The 17,471-nt window shown below is 46.2% G+C and overlaps 1 protein-coding gene across 2 annotated transcripts in view; it reads right to left on the reverse strand.

The window, feature by feature from the left end:
* LOC144510112 (pleckstrin homology domain-containing family A member 2-like) overlaps nucleotides 1-17,471 on the reverse strand; it is a 130,153-nt gene that overhangs the window by 20,435 nt on the left and 92,247 nt on the right. For both annotated transcript variants that reach the window (XM_078239390.1, XM_078239391.1), the window contains 2 exons: nucleotides 4,195-4,344; nucleotides 3,683-3,751 (listed from right to left, as the gene is read on the reverse strand). In XM_078239390.1, coding sequence (XP_078095516.1) covers nucleotides 3,683-3,751; nucleotides 4,195-4,344 — 219 coding nt within the window. The remainder of the gene's footprint in view (nucleotides 1-3,682; nucleotides 3,752-4,194; nucleotides 4,345-17,471) is intronic.

Raw genomic sequence — 17,471 nt, forward strand, 5'->3', positions numbered from 1 at the left:
GTGCGGGTTAGGTTGATTGGCCAGGTTACAAATTGTCCCTGAGATGCGTAGTTAGAGGGATTAGCGGGTAAAATATGTGTGGGTAGGGCCTAGGTGGGATTGTGGTCGGTGCAGACTCGATGGGCCGAATGGCCTCCTTCTGCACTGTAGGGTTTCTATGAATACTGAAAGGCCTGGATAGAATGGAAGTGGAGGAGATGTTTCCATTAGTCAGAGAGACTCGGAGCTGAGGGCGCAGCCTCAGAGTAAAGGGACGACCCTTTAGAACCGAGATGACGAGGAATTTCTTCAGCCGGAGGATGGTGAATCTGTGGAACTCATTCAGAGGGCTGTGGAGGCCAGGTCATTGAGTGTCTTTAAGACAGGGATAGATAGGTTCTTGATTAATAAGGGGATTAAGGGTTATGGGGAGAAGGCAAGAGAATGGGGATGAGAAAAATATCAGCAATGATTGAATAGCGGAGCAGACTCGATGGGCCGAGTGGCCTAATTCTGCTCCTATATCTTGCGGTCTTATGGTCTAAGCAATTCCACAACCAAAAGATCGGATCTGAGCTCTGGCGTCCTGTCACATCCAGTTGTGAATGGTGATGGACAATTAAACAACTCACTGAAGGAGGAGGCTCCACAAATATCCCCATCCTCAATGAGGGCAGCCCAGCGCACCCGTGTAAAAGACAAAGCATTTGAAACCAGCTTCAGCCGGTAGTACTGGGTAAATTATTCATCTTGGCCTCCTCCTGATATCTCCAACATCACAGTTGCCAGTCTTCAGCCAATTCCACATGATATATAAAAAGGCAATATTCTGGCAATAGTACTGAACGCGTGCCCCAGAACAGCCCAGCTGTTCCAGTACAGCTACAACACTGGCATCTATCCAGCAATTTGGAAAATTGCCCAGGTATGTCCTGCCACAGGAAACATGACAAATCTAACTCCAGTCAATGACTGCCCAGCAGTCTACTCTCCATTGTCAGTGAAGCTATGGAAGGAATGCTATCAAAGGGACCTACGCAGCAAAAGTCTGCTTAGATTTGTTTGGATTCTGCCAGGGCTTCTCAGCTCCAGACCTCATGACAGTCTTTGTTCAAACATGGAAAAAGGAAGTGAACTCGAGGTGAGATAAGAGTGACTGTCATTGGCATCAAGGCAGCATTTGGCCCAGGGTGGTATCAGGGAGCCCAAGGAAAGCTGAAGTCAATGGGCATCAGGGGGAAATGTTCTGCTGGTTGGAGTCATACCCGGTAAGAAGTTTAACAGGTTAAAGTCCAACAGGTTTATTTGGTAGCAAAAGTCACAGGCTTTCGGAGCCTTAAGCTCCTTCTTCAGGTGAGTCATACCCAACAGGAAGGAAGATTGCTGTGGTTGTAGGGGGTCAGTCATCTCCCATTGAGGGAGGGAAAGTCCCAATCTCAACCACCTTAGCCCACCTGCAGTGTGTTCCAGCACGGGCTTCTCCTTGGTGTGTTGGTCAATATTCAATTTAGGGGGTGGGATGAGGAATGGTGAGGAGTCCATGCCCCTCCACCTGCCCCACTGTATATTGCTCATGAGTTCAAATCCCAGCACGATCATTGGGAAATTCAAATTCTGTTCACTTCGTAAATGTGAAATAAAAAGCTAGTATCAGTAATTTGACCATGTAACAGTCAGATCATCGCAGAATTCTATTGGTGAACTCATGTCCTTTAGCGAAGGCAATCTGTCATATTTACCTGGCCCGGCTTATACCAGACCCACAGTAATGAGTTTGCCTCTTAACTGTCCTGTGAGATAACCAGCAAGCTCACTGCCCTTGTCCAGAGTCATCGGGGATGGGCAATGAATGTCCTTGAATGAATTTTTAAAAAAGAGTCAGGATAGCCAAAGACTTGGATTCCGCGGATGTCACAGAACCTCAGCACCTCCAGCAGAATGGAGATACAACCAGTGTCCCTGCTTCTACCTGCTGTCCAGTCACCCTGCCGGAAAGTCACCAGGCTTGGTGTTGGACGGAGGGCAACTGGACTCAGTTTTAATGTCTCGTGGTTTGGACATTCACTCTCTCAGCTCACAAAGGGCATTCGAACGAGGTATCGGGGGGGACTGCTTTGCACCCATGGGACCCTCCTCATTCGCAATATCAGGAGGGACTAAAGAATGAAAAGACAAAATCAAAATGACTAACGTCTTATCTAGAATTCATTTAAAAAATCCTTAATTAATGGAAGTCCTTGACGAACCCAAGCCACGGGTTCTACTTTGAATACACACTGTAAAACTATTTATATTTCAGTTTGAGTCAGGCGGATTGTGAAACCTAAAAGAATGCTTTCAGGAACTAGTTTCATCAGGTGGATAAGACTCTTCCTCTTTCTCATGGCATGATGCTGTCATGAAAAGTACAACTCCTGAAATATGACTACCTGTGCACGTTACTCATAAAACCTTTACTGAAGTCACAAGTGCTTTACAGAGGGGTGATTTCCAGAGGGGTTGTCCTTTAACACTGGCAGAAAGAGTTGCAAAGAATTAAAATGATTCATTGTGTCCCTCTATGTTGATATTTATTTGTTCCAGATTTTTACTTCAGCGGGTGCTGATGATATAGAATGGTACAGGCGGCAATGATGTTGGAGGGAAGCTGAGGTGGCTTTCCAGGAAGTTGAATAAGTTGAGGTGTAGGAGACCAGCCAAGCATCAACCATTTGGTTTTGTATTTGGCCGTCTCACAGTAACCCTCAAGGACGGTTCTTTCCTGCTACTCTCAATCTTACCAGTTCCATTCAGTGTGTGTTTGTCTCTTCCATTTTCACTAAAGTTAAAGTTTATTTATTAATGTCATAAGTAAGGCTTACATTAACACTGCAGTGAAGTTACTGTGAAAATCCCCTAGTCGCCACACTCCGGCGCCTGTTCGGGTACACTAAGGGGGGATTTAGCATGGCCAATGCACCTAAACCAGCACGTCTTTCAGACTGTGGGAGGAAACCCACGCAGACACAGGGAGAATGTGCAAACTCCACACAGACAGTGACCCAAGCCCGGAATCGAACCCGGGTTCCCTGGCGCTGTGAGGCAGCAGTGCTAACCACTGTGCCACCCTAGAACACAAGGAGGTCACTTAGCTACCTCGCCTGTTTGCCCGTTCAGTGAGATCACGCGAGCTAACTCTTTCCTTCTGGAAAAGGTAGCAGGTTCCACTGGAGTGTTTCTTGGGTGCCGCCAGCCCTCCTGTATCTCTCCCAAGTGGCCATTCACTGAGTGTCGCCAGGTTCATTGACAGAAGGAGCAATGCAACTGACTCCAATCCTTTGGCTAAATCTCCGAGTTGGAAGCTTAGAGCACTTTGCGAATCGCGGGACTAAGAGCAATGCCTAACATGGCTTATTGTGTTGCCATGACATTTGCAATTCACGGGATGAAGAGCAGAGAAAAATAAAAGGTGGGCCTCCATGATTGTTCACAAGGTCAGTTGATGTGCACAGATCTCTGTGATAACACAATACAGTGCAGTTTGAGAGCTTGATGTACTCATATCAATATTTCACATGGTACCTGTGTTGCATTCTCTTCGATGGCACATCTGATTACAACTCGAGAAAGCAGTCATGACTGAAACTGAAGAAAAACCTAAAGGTGCACTTCGGCAGCAGTAGAAACGGTTCTGTATTATAAACATCACCCAATTTCGACTTACCAATTCACACTTGAAGTAACTGAAAAAGTTTTCATCCAGCGTGAAGTATCTCCTCTTCCAGTTTTTTCTCTGCAACATTAATTAAGAGTCCATGAGTTGACTGATGGCGTGGTGCATAAGAATATTAGAAACAAAGCATGACTGAGAACACATGACATTGAACTGGAAACGTGAGTCAGCTTGCCCATTCATGCATTGAACATTGCTGAGAAACTCAAGCTGAATTATGGGTATTGGGCATAACTTCAGTGAAGCCTTGGATGCTGGTTCAAAGTGGCAGCAGTGCTGAGGACAACACCTATCAGGCAGTGCGTAGATGGGCCAACATGCCCCATAATGCATGACTCCAATGCTCAAAACACCAGGGCACACTGGGCCCCCCCCCCCCTACCAAACTATTGAGTTTGGGGTCAATGGTAGTCAAATGCACAAGCTACCACAAGTCCAAAGTGGTTCCACATTATGATAGGATTGAAGCAAACTATGACATTTACCCTTGCAAAAGCACTCACCACAAAGCCTTGTTTCACACAGAAGCCACTCTTCAAAACCTGAGGTCCTAACGTTTGCTTGTTTCCAGACACCGGAACGTGACTTAAGGAACGCTTCAAAACAGTGTGTGTGGCGGATTCAGCAGCTTCTGGACATTCGTCCCCATTCACCTTCAGAGCAAAGCAAAGGGAAAGACAGTGAGCTTCTGGTCATAGACTACCCTGGAACGCACCCTTAATCACAAGATAATCTGGTCACTATTACATTGCTGTTTGTGGGCATTTGCTGAACGTACATTTGCTGCACTTCAGTGACTGCAAAGCATTTTGACGTATCCAATGTTCCTGAAAAGTCCTATAAAAAGGGAAGTCTTTACTTCTTTCCTCCCTTAAGACACTCCTTAAAAACTACCTCTTTGAGCAAGCTTTTGGTCACCTGTCCTAACATCGCCTTCAGTGGCCCAGTGTCAAAATTTCTTGTTGTTAAGCGACTTGGGCCATTCTGCTCTGTGAAAGCCACTAAAGAAACCAAAATTGTTGTCGGTAAAATGGAAAGGTGAAACGCCGCGTTTGCTTTGTGAGCATGGTTAATGAATGGTTGTAGATATTTATTAAGTAAAGTTATGCATTTGATATACATGTACCATGTATTATATGAGTGTGTGCATGGTCTTTTTTATTAGGAGTAGTATGTGTGGCTGAAATGCTGCCAGTCTGGTCTCTCCTGTGGTGAGTTAATAATTTCTATCGGATCATACTGTCATTATAAATCCACTGATATGAATAATGGTATTTGGAAGAGGGGAGACAAAAAAATGAGAATAAATTGACTCAAACAATTGAGTGTCAGTTGCGTATATAAAAAAAAATCCAAAATGCCTAAAGCTTAGGATGGATAACCAAAGGCTTTTCTTCCTCAAAAGGCTCAACTACAAGTGGGCACAGGTTTAAGGTGAGAAGTGGCAAGTTTAGGGGAGACCTGCGGGCAAAGTCTTTCACACAGAGGGTGGTGGGTGCCTGGAATGCGCTGCCAGTGAGGTGGTGGTAGCAGGCATGTTAGCAACGTTCAAGGTGTATCTTGGTAGACACATGAACGAGAGGTGAACAGAAGGATAGAAACTGCATATTGGCACAGGCGTGGTGGGCTGAAGGGCCTGTTCCTGTGCTGTGTTGTTCTTTGTGCCTATCTTAATATCCTACATCCTCACCACGATCACCAGAACACCTAGTATTTCACACACTCTCAGTTCAGAAACAAGAGCTGACTCATCTCAGAGCAATTTGGTTCCTGAAAAACAACCCGTGGACATTACACTTCTGAGAAAAAAGGTCTAAAGCTCCCGGAGTCCTTCGGAGAGATCAGGTACCCTTTTGGGGAGGTTAGGGTACTTTATTGGAGACAGTCACACCTTTGGGATTGGCAACAGTCGACATTAATGCGCATAAAATAATATGCTGTGTGGAACTGTCAAACTGTCAAGTCATTTCAATCTGAAACATTTTGAAAGAAAACAGCCAGCTGTGGCTTGCAGTTAGAAAATATCGATGTTGCAATTCAATACATGGTTGTTGACAGAATCCATTTTAGGATTCGTGCTGCTTGATTATCGTTATCGCTGCAGCAGGTCTGTTAAAACGATTAACTGTCTGAACTGACGCTGTAAACACAATGTTAGTTTTCATAAGGGATTAAGTACTCAAAGGATATGTTTGTTTTTCTAAGGATTAAAGTACTTGTAGGAAATGTTTGTTTTCATAAGAAATTAGTAAGTGGGCAGTTGAAGGAATTTAAATGTGCTTTTAGCAATGTGAATGTTTAAGAAAATATAGTTAAGTCTGCAATGGAATAGATAGTTAGAACTTTGCTTTCTTCCATCTCTCCATGACTCCTGAGATCTGTCTGGGGTGGGGAGGTGAGGGACACTGGATGAGTTAGCAGGGAGGTGTATAGGCAAATGATGTTGGTGTGGTGGCATGGGTTGGCATGACTTGGCACTCGTTGGCATCGGGGCTATAAAGGGCTGTGGGGAGAGTGGGGGGAGGTCATGGGTTGACACTGTTAGCATGGCGGGTATGAGGGGCCAGGAGGGTTGGGTTGAGGAGCATATGCTGGCAAGACAGGTTTGCGGAGGCCATAGGGGGTGGGGGCATTAGCTGGCATGGAGTGTATTTGGGGAGGGGTCAAGGCCAGAGTGCAATTTCATTTTTTATTCTTTTTTATTATATCCAGTTCAGCCGGCCACTATGGCTGCCCCCGCATTGTTTCCGGGGGTGGCAGGCTGACTGCCTCCCCCCATAGAACAAAAATACAAACTTCAGAGAATGTTTATCCTGGGTCGGGTTTGCGGAGTCAGGAAATTTCCTGACTCGGCGCACCTGACTCAGGAGTGAAAATCCAGTCTTGGGTTTGGCCCCTTTATCCGTATTGTCAGCCGGTCAGTAGGTTCTGGGTTCAAGTGCCAATTCAGCACTCGAGCACAAAAGTCGGGCTGACAATCCAGTGCAGCACTGAGGGACTGCTGCACAGTTTGAAGATGCAGTCCTTCAGTTGCAACACCATTTTAAGCCTCTTCTGCCTTCTCAGGTGGACATCAAAGGTCCGACAGCATTTCAAAGAAGAACAAGGGTGGTGTCCCGATCAATATTTATCCCTCGGTTAACGTCACTCAAACATATATCTGTTTGTGGAATCAAACCGGTCCATACTGACCAAAGAGCCCATTTAAGCTAACCCCATTTGCCTGAATTTGGCCCAAATCTACAAAATGGCCGCCATCTTGACAACAGTGACTCTGCTTCAGAAGTTCTTCAGTGGCTGTAAAGCTCTTTGCCACATTCTGAGGTTGAGAAAGGCGCCCAGAATTACAATTCTTTCTTCTTTTGCACTCTTTCTCAGCAGTGTCACTGTAGAACTCTGTAAGACGTCACAACGTAAAATTCAAGCACGCAGTTGATGGTTTCTCATCCCACCTGTACAGGAAGGCTGTGTGGTTTTTACATTGCTGGGCCACACAGCTGTGCCGCTGATATCAGCAGTTGCTTGGGCGGTGGTGCCAGCACCCTCAACCTGTACGCTGCAGAGTGAAGCCTGAGCACCATTAGCCTCACCGCAGTACGAGGAATGTACCATAAAACTCTCTCGACACCTGCACTCTGCCCCATGGACGCTTCCGGCCATGTGTTCTGTCCATAAAGCAGGCCACAGGGTCCCAGTTTCGACTTTCCAAGTTGTCTTTTTTATTTATTCAATCACAGCACATAGAGTCATAGAGGTTTACAGCATGGAAACAGGCCCTTCGGCCCAACTTGTCCATGCCGCCCTTTTTTTTAAAACCCCTAAACTAATCCCGATTGCCCGCACTTGGCCCATATCTTCTATACCCATCGTACCCATGTAACTAAATGCTTTTTGAAAGACAAAATTGTACCCGCCTCTACTACTACCTCTGACAGCTTGTTCCAGATACTCACCACCCTCTGTGTGAAAAAATTGCCCCTCTGGACACTTTTGTATCTCTCCCCTCTCACCTTAAACCTATGCCCTCTAGTTTTAGACTCCCCTACCTTTGGGAAAAGATATTGACTATCTAGCTGATCTGTGCCCCTCATTATTTTATAGACCTCTATGAGGTCACCCCTCAGCCTCCTACGCTCCAGAGAAAAAAGTCCTAGTCTATCCAGCCTCTCCTTATAACTCAATCCATCAAGTCCCGGTAGCATCCTAGTAAATCTTTTCTGCACTCTTTCCAGTTTAATAATATCCTTTCTATAATAGGGTGGCCAGAATTGCACACAGTATTCCAAGTGTGGCCTTACCAATGTCTTGTACAACTTCAACAAGATGTCCCAACTCCTGTATTCAATGTTCTGACCGATGAAACCAAGCACGCTGAATGCCTTCTTCACCGCTCTGTCCACCTGTGACTCCACTTTCAAGGAGCTATGAACATGTACCCCTAGATCTCTTTGTTCTGTAACTCTCCCCAATGCCCTATCATTAACTGAGTAAGTCATGCCCTGGTTCAATCTACCAAAATGCATCACCTCGCATTTGTCTAAATTAAGCTCCATCTGCCATTCGTCAGTCCACTGGCCCAATTGATCAAGATCCCGTTGCAATTGGAGATAACTTTCTTCACTGTCCACTATGCCACCAATCTTAGTGTCATCTGCAAATTTACTAACCATGCCTCCTATATTCTCATCCAAATCATTAATATAAATGACAAATAACAGTGGACCCAGCACTGATCCCTGAGGCACACCGCTGGTCACAGGCCTCCAGTTTGAAAAGCAACTCTCTACAACCACCCTCTATCTTCTGTCATCAAGCCAATTTTGTATCCAATTGGCTACCTCACCCTGGATCCCGTGAGATTTAACCTTATGCAACAACCTACCATGCGGTACCTTGTCAAAGGCCTTGCTAAAGTCCATGTAGACAACATCAACTGCACTGTCCTCATCTACCTTCTTGGTTACCCCTTCAAAAAACTCAATCAAATTTGTGAGACATGATTTTCCACTCACAAAGTCATGCTGACTTTCCCTAATCAGTCCTTGCGTCTCTAAATGCCTGTAGATCCTGTGTCTCAAAATACCTTCCAACAATTTACCCACCACAGATGTGAGGCTCACTGGCCTGTAGTTCGCAGGCTTTTCCCTGCAGCCCTTTTTAAACAAAGGCACAACATTTGCCACTCTCCAATCTTCAGGCACCTCACCCGTGACTATCGATGGTTCAAATATCTCAGCTGGGGGACCCGCAATTTCCTCCCTAGCCTCCCACAATGCCCTGGGATACACATCATCTGGTCCTGGAGATTTATCTACCTTGATGTGCTTTAAGACTTCCAGCACCTCCTTCTCTGTAATATGGGCGTCGTTGGCTAGGCCAGCATTTGTTGCCCATCCCTAACTGCCTTTGGGAAGGTGCTGGTGAGCCTCCTTCTTGGACATCTACAGTCCAAGTGGTGTAGGTGCACCCATAGTGCTGCTAGGAAGGGAGTTCTAAGATTTTGACCCAGTGACAGTGAAGCAATGGCATTATAGTTTCAAGCCTGGAAGGTGTGTCACTTGGAGGGTAACTTGCAGATGGTTCCCTTGCATCCCTGGTCGACCCTGTCCTTCTCAGTGGTGGGGTTTGCAGCTTTGGGAGATACTGTTGAAGAAACCCAGGCAAGTTGTGCAGTGCAGCCCTGTAGATGGTACACAGCTTGGCAGCCAAGGTGTGCCAGTCATGGAAAAGGGAGAATTACAAGGTGTTAGATGTGGAGTCAATCAAACAGGCTGCTTAGCCCCAGATAGTCCTTGTACTCAGCTGAGCCAATGCAATAACAGAGCTGTTGCTCTTAGCCTCAGCAGTCTGCAGGGGCCATGTTGGAAAGGGGGGCGGGGAGGGGTTAGGGGTGGCGTGTGAGTTGGATAGAAACCATCTCCAATCTTCACCTCATGATTCCAGCAGTGTGTTGGATGTTGCAATGCAAAATGGGCCTGAGTTACTAATAGTCTTTTATGTGTTCTGTCTGCTCTCAATTGGCCTAGGTGCACATACAAGAGAGGCAACAGCTGGCAGCAGCTGGGGAGGTGATGACCTTGTGGTATTATCACTAGACTGTTAACCCAGAAACTCAGCTAATGTTCCGGGGACCCAGGTTCGAATCCCACCAGGGTAGATGGTGGAACGTGAATTCAATTAAAAGAAATCTGGAATTCAGATGACCGTGGAACCGTTGTTGATTGTCATAAAAACCAATCTGGTTTACTGGGAAGGAAATCTGCCATCCTTACCCGGTCTGGCCTACATGTGACTCCAGAGCCACAGCAATGTGGTTGACTCTCAACTGCCCTCTAGGGCAACTAGGGATGGGCAATAAATGCTGGCCAGCCAGCGACGCCCATGTCCCACGAATGAATAACAAAAAGCACCCAGTGGAAGTGGCAGAAAGTGGGAATGTGTGGAAAAATAAACTTATTTTACACTATATTTTCATTCCTTCTAAAAAAATCAAGAGTCAACCACGTTGCCGTGAATCTGGAGTCAGGCCAGACCAGGTAAAGATGGCAGATTAGTGAAACAGCTGTTTTTTAAAACAATCAATGATAGTTTCCTGGCACCATTATACAGACTAGCTTTCAATTTCAGATCTATGAATTGAATGTACATTTCACCGGCTGCCATGGTGGGACTTGAACCCACGTCGCTCATGCTTGGGCTTTGGGGTTCCTAGTCCAGTGACATTACCACTACCCCGTTTCCCCATGGCTGTGGGGTAGCAGCACCCCAGGTCAGTAATCCAGCCCGCAACGGCACAGGAGAGTGAATTCACCAATCCTACATTCCCAATCGGGAAATTGGGTTGGAAGGGCATGCGGGTCAGAGGTCAGGCTGCAACCTTTTTGGCCCTAATTCCCTGACCTGTGCTCCCATTGAACATGGCTTCCTGCTGTGATTGAATTCTGACTTAATTCTGCACAGAAATCAGGATTCCGTGAGAAAGAACATTACGAAAGAAAGTGAAGAAACAAAACACCTGGCACAAAGTATTTGCACCTTTTAAGAGCAGTTCCCAGTGCTTGAAAGCTGAAGTGGTTTTCATTCAGTTCAGATCGGAATTGAGTTAAGCAACTGCACTGATGTGATTGGCCAAATAAAGCCACGATAATTCTCACAGTTGCTTTGAAGGTAATTGATGAAGCAGAAATTTTCCACTACGTTCTGCACCCAGCATGCTTGATTGAAATTATTCATTTTTTAAAACGAGTTGAGCTTTAAAAAGAAATATTTTTTGACTGATGATAAAAAGAAATTGGCAGTCTTAAGTTTCAATTTTAAACTTGGTGATGTTTGATCATCTCACACAGCTCCAGGGGCGAATTTTCCTGTCCACGCCCACCATGGGAATCGGAATGGGTGAGTGGCGGGCCATGGAAAGGTCCGTTGATCTCCGGTGGGATTTTCCGGTTTTGGGGCGAGCTTGGCCAGAAAATCCCGCCCATTGTATGTGTGTGTGTGTGTCAAGTATTTTCCAACTTCATTCCTGAAAATAGGGACTCTCGCTGGCATTTAGTTACCCAAGAGACAGGAGCCCTCTGATACCATCTTGCCGTGGGAACCTGGGTGCCGGTCACGTATTCAATTATTCTGGGCCAACGAGTATAAAAACAAGGAAGTTATGCTCGAACTCTCTTCAGGTACCATGCCCTAAGAGGACATTGGCAACTGGAGTCTTCCATGCTCTGGACTATAGCTATTCTTGGCAAGGAACTGACAACTGGTTTGTCATTGCCCTCTGCAGGTTCTCGCTGAGCATGCCCCTCTTACCACCTGCCATAGATGTATTGGAAGGGTTTACTGCCATGGGCGGCACAATGGCACAGTGGTTAGCACTGCTGCCTCACAGTGCCAGGGACCCAGGTTCAATTCCAGCCTTGGGTCACTGTCTGTGCGGAGTCTGCACATTCTCCCCATGTCTGCGTGGGTTTCCTCCGGGTGCTCCGGTTTCATCCCACACTCCAAAGATGTGCGGTTAGGTTGATTGCAAAGCTAAATTGACCCTTAGTGTCATGGGGATTAGCTGTAAATGTGCAGGGTTATGGGAATAGGTGGGATTGTGGTCGGTACAGACTTGGTGGGCCGAATGGCCTCCTTCTGTATTGTAGGGACTCTATGAATAATCAAGCTGTTAGGACATGGTATGAACTCACCTTCCCTGAGCAACAAGTGCCAGAGTTGGCCTCAAACCTTGAATTGCTGCTTTAGAGGTTGGGACACAATGAGTGCCCTGTATAAAATACTGGTTAGGCCATAATTAGAGTACTGGCACTCAGTTCTGGTCACTGCAATGATGTGGTCACATTGGAAAGGGTGCAAAGGAGATTCACAATGATGCTGCCAGAACTGGAGAATTTTTACAATGGAGAAGATTGTTCAGGCTGGGTGGGATTGCTTTCTTTGGAACAGAGGAGGCTGAGGGGAGACCTGATTCAAGCGTATCAAGGGCCGAGATAGAGAAGGATCCATTTCTGTAAGTGGCGAGATCAACACTGAAGGTGCAACAGATTAAACATAATTGGTGGGAGGGTAAGGAGGGGTTGGGAAGAAATTTGTCCACCCAGTTGGTGAGGGTCCGGCTGTCACTCCCTGAAAGGTTTCTAGAGGCAGAAACTCTCATTTAAAAAGTACTTGGTTTGCACTTGGAGCTCTGTAACCTACAAGGCCATCGACCAAGGTGGGATTAGGCTGGAAAGCTTTAATTTAACTGGCAGAGCCATGATGGGCCGAATAGCATCCATCTGCGTCATGAATATATTTCAATGGAGGGGATACCACAGAGGAACCTAAACCTGATTTTATACATTGCCAACGCACACGCGCTTTCCAACAGGTGGGAATCCTGGCAGGCATTTCCCTGGATCCTCAGGTTCTGAGGCCAACTGCGGCGCTCACTGCTGCCTCAAGAGCAATCACCTCACCCATCACAGATCAGCGATTCTGGGATTCTCATAGGACGATTCAGTGTCACATGTTGAAATTGTCACAGGAAGTTGAGAATACAAATATTATGCATTTAACAAAGGTAACTTAAAGTTTGCCTGTTTTGAAGGATTGAGTGATACCTAAATCCTTTCATGAAATCCTTTCACTGAATCCCCCACTGTCAGCATCCTTGGGGTTACCACTGGCTAGAAACTCAATTAGACTCACCACATTAACACAGTGGCTACAAGAGCGGGTCAGAGGCTAGGTATACTGCGGCGAGTAACTCACCTCCCGACTCCCCAAATCTACAAGAAGATCCTACCATCTACAAGGCACAAGTCAGGAGTGTGATGGAATACTCCCCACTTGCCTGGATGGGTGCAGCTCCAACAACACTCAAGAAGCTCGACACCATCCAGGACAAAGCAGCCCCGCTTGATTGGCACCCCATCCACAAACATCCACTCCCTCCACCACTGACGCTCAGTAGCAGCAGTGTGTACCATCTACAAGATGCACTGCTGCAATTCACCAAAAATCCTTAGACAGCACCTTCCAAACCCACGGCCACTTCCATCGAGAAGGCCAAGGGCAGCAGATACATGGGAACACCACTAGCTGCAAGTTCCCCTCCAAGCCACTCACCATCCTGACTTGGAAATATATTGCCGTTCCTTCTCAGTCGCTAGGTCAAAATCCTGGAATTCCCTTCCTATTGGCATTGTGGGCCAACCCACAGCACGCGGACTGCAGCGATTCAAGATGGCAGCTCACCACCACCTTCTCAAGGGCAACTAGGGATGGGCAATAAATGGTGGCCCAGCCAGCGACACCCATGTCCCATGAATGAAAAAGAAATGTTTGTCTTGCAGGTGCCTATTACTCAATGTATTGTATCCAGTACGTTCGGGAAACATACCAGATCATGATGACTTGTATAGTTCTGTACAGAGCTGTGAACCATCACTCATCGTTCAGTTATCAGCCCTGGCTCAGCAATAGCACTCGTGTGAATTCGAGATCATGGGCTCAGCTCCCAGAGAATTGAGCCTGAAATATAGACTCAGTCCCAGTGAAGTTCTGAGGGAATGCTGCACCACTGGAGGGGTCGTCCTTTGCGCAAGATGTTAAGCCTGTCGGGTGGAACTTGCCCATCCTGCCTGCCATGGGAATCGTAGCAGGCGGAACAGGACCATATCAAGGTCCGTTGACTTTGGGCGGGATTTTCCAGCCTTGGGACAAGTGCGGCTGGAAAATCCCGCCCGTCCTGTAAGATGCCATGGAGCCGCAGTGAAGGTGGTCAAACACTAGTGTAGGTCACGTGTTGCAGGAAGGGAGCAGTCAAAGCTCTCTTCCCCAACACAACAGAGTGAGTGCACCTGACATCAGCACTTAACCTTTTCTCAGCCAACAGTGAAAATTCATGAACCGGTCGTTCGTTCACTGACTGTAAAATCCTTTGGGGCTACGGAAATGCAAATTCATTTCAACATCTTACTGACAGAATATCAGAAGACAGTTTTCACTCTCCCCTGTCATGTCAGGGAATTGAACCCAGACAGTGATATTACTCCAACTATTAAATAGAGCTGCAATTTCACAACATACAGTCTTCAAATGTGCTATTAGTTCCAAAGTGCAACAAGTCCCCATTACATTGATTGCATATTATATTGATTGCATCATTCTAAACATTAACCTTTACTTACACACGAGTTACCTTCTGTTTGTTAATCTCCACACTTGCTGATTAGTTGAAAAAGTAAACACTAGGACACAGTTTACAGCGTGACAACTATTTCTACTGAGTCGTTGTGCCAGCTCCCAAATGAACAATAGTATCATAGAATCATACAGAGCAGAAGAGGTCCTTCAGCCCATCGAGTCTGCACCAGCACGCAAGAAACACCTGAACTCCTACCTAATCCCATCTACCAGCACTTGGTCTAATAGAATCATACAAAAGAACATATCAATAATAAAATTTTATAAATGTTCTGAGTGACCAGGGGAATAGAACTTGAATACGATGTTAGACTGTCATAGGATCATAGAATCCCTACAGTACAGAAGGAGGCCATTTGGCCCATTGAGCTTGCACTGACATCAATCCCACCTAGGCCCTATCCCCGTAACCCCACGCATTTACCCTGCTAGGGGTGGCACGGTGGCACAGTGGTCAGCCCTGCTGTCTCACAGCTCTAGGGACCTGGGTTCGATTCCTGGCTTGGGTCACTGTCTGTGTGGAGTCTGCACATTCTCCCCGTGTCTATGTGGGTTTCCTCCGGGTGCTCTGGTTTCCTCCCACAGTCCAAAGATGTGCAGGTTAGGGGTGCATTGGCCATGCTAAATTGCCCCCGAGTGTCCCGGGATGCATACATTAGAGGAATTAGTGGGGTAATTAGGTGAGATACTGGGATAGGGCCTGGGTGGAATTGTGGTCGGTGCAGGCTCGATGGGTTGAATGGCCTCCTTCTACGCTGTAGGATTCTATGATTCTTTGATTATCTCCCTGGCAGTAAGGGGCAATTTAGCACGGCCAATCCACCGAACCTGCATATCTTTGGAGTGTGGGAGGAAACCGGAGCACCCGGAGGAAACCCACGCAGACAATGAGCAAACGCCACACAGACAGTTAGCCGAGGCCGGAATTGAACCCGGGTCCCTGGAGCGGTGAGGCAGCGGTGCTAACCACTGTGCCATCATGCTGCCCGGTCAAGGATAATAACTGGGAAAAGAACCAGATGGGAAATACGGAGATCTGAGTTGTTGGGAAAAAAATCAGGAGTAACTCAGTGGTAGTTCTCAAAGGAGAATTGGATAAATACTTGATAAGGGGAAAAAAACTGCAGCACTGCAGAGAAAGAGCAAGGGACTGAGACCAATTAGACAAGTCTCTCAAAGAGCCAGTACAGGCTTGATGGGCCAAGTGGCCTCCTTTCATGATTCCATGAAAATTGGCAGAATTCATGACAAGGAGATAAACAGGCAGCAGGAGGGAGGCGAGCAGGCAGAACCTGCCACGTTTTAAAATCTCTATTTAAGTTATATTTTAAGTGCATATTTCTGCAGCTTAGACTTATCACAGTAATTAAGCTGTTCTTGGCATGGGGAGCTTTATATTGTTCGCAATGTGCGTGAGCTGGAAATTAAAAAAAAACACACAATAAAAGCCTTGAAACATTTGGCAGTGAAAGAGTCAATAGCTACCAACAGTCTGCAGAATCGCTGCAGCAAATTAAACATTTATGAGTATTCCAGTCATACTAAATAATTGGGGAATATTCTATAGGCAGGGAACGGGTGCCAATTTATTACAGAATACTGCAGGAGGAGAGGTATTTAGTACATTTTTTTTGCAGTTGTCTTGTGGTGCATTAATGTGTTTCGAAAACCGTCAAAGGTATTCTGGTGCTCAAACGGTTAAACATTTTTTTAAAATAAAGAAATGAGGAAGAGGGGCGCAGATGCGGCTTTAATGTAAATGCAATTTCTAAATTAGTAATTTTAGTGCTGTGGTGACCACGAGTGACTGACTTGACTGATGATATAACTGAATCAGAAGTTAACGAGCAACGGCCAACCACCCTATCAACTAACCCACGTCATAGGATGGCAACCTGAATTCAACCACATCAGTAGTTTGAGCACTAAAATAAAAAGGTTGCAGATACTCACTGAATGTCTGCCTGGGGCGGAAGTTACATGTGAAGTTTGCACTTCAGTTTTTATTTGACTAGCATGGTGTATTTTAATATCTGTGGGAAAGTACTGATCACTCTTTTTCAATGGTTATGATGTAGACAGAAATGTGTATCAAGAAATGTGTCGAATGCAAGGGTTAGCCTGGCTGCCACACCGCTCCCATTTCCAAAAGGGTGAAGGATTCTCGAGGAATAGTGGTCAATAATATAAAATCATATGAAATCTGCCACTCAGTCCATAAAGAAGTGCAGAAACTATCAGATCTACCCATGTACTCACCACGAATGGCTTTTTAACCTCAACAGGAGGGGAAAAAAAACCAGTGGGTCCAAATTCAAGGAAAACCCAGGGAAATTCCTCGCAGGCATCCCAACATCCAGTAGATTGAGGCTTCCAATGATGCATCAATGGACTGACTCAACTATCCACATGCTACTCCCTCACTGAAATATCCCTGTTCCCTGTGGCCTCTGTGTCAATACTGAGCAAGTCCTTATCATGAGTGATCTCAAACTCACCGCCTCTTTGCTTTTTTTTCCCTCCTGGGTGATTCCCCCGTCATACACAAGGCTACTTCCTCAATCTCACGAGCGCAGGAGGCCAAGATCTCCATCTGCGGCAGGGCTCTTTCAGACCACTGTTATTTCCTTCCTATACATGTCTCTCCAACAGGCTAACACCCTTCCTTTCACTTTTGTCCTTGTTGGAAAGAATTACCTTTCAACACCCGAACCAGCTTTCTTCCCTAATCCAACCTCTCCTTACTCTGGCCCTCCACCTTTACAGATATTGATGCCTTTGCTGCCCTTATGCATCAAGGCTTCACCAGTTTGGGTAATTGCCTGTGTAGAGGTTGCACGTTCTCCCCATGTCTGCGTGGGTTTTCCTCCGGGTACTCCAGTTTCCTCCCACAGTCCAAAGACGTGCTGGTTAGGGTGCATTAGCCATGCTAAATTCTCCCTCAATGTACCCAAACAGGCTCCAGAATGTGGCTACCATGGGATTGTCACAGTAACTTCATTGCAGTGTCAATATAAATGTTGTTCCTGTAGACTCCCTGAAAAACTGAACAATCTAAATGACCATCCCACTCTCACCCCCATGCGCACCC

The sequence above is a fragment of the Mustelus asterias genome, chromosome 22 (assembly GCF_964213995.1).
Source record: "Mustelus asterias chromosome 22, sMusAst1.hap1.1, whole genome shotgun sequence".
Taxonomy (NCBI): domain Eukaryota; kingdom Metazoa; phylum Chordata; class Chondrichthyes; order Carcharhiniformes; family Triakidae; genus Mustelus; species Mustelus asterias.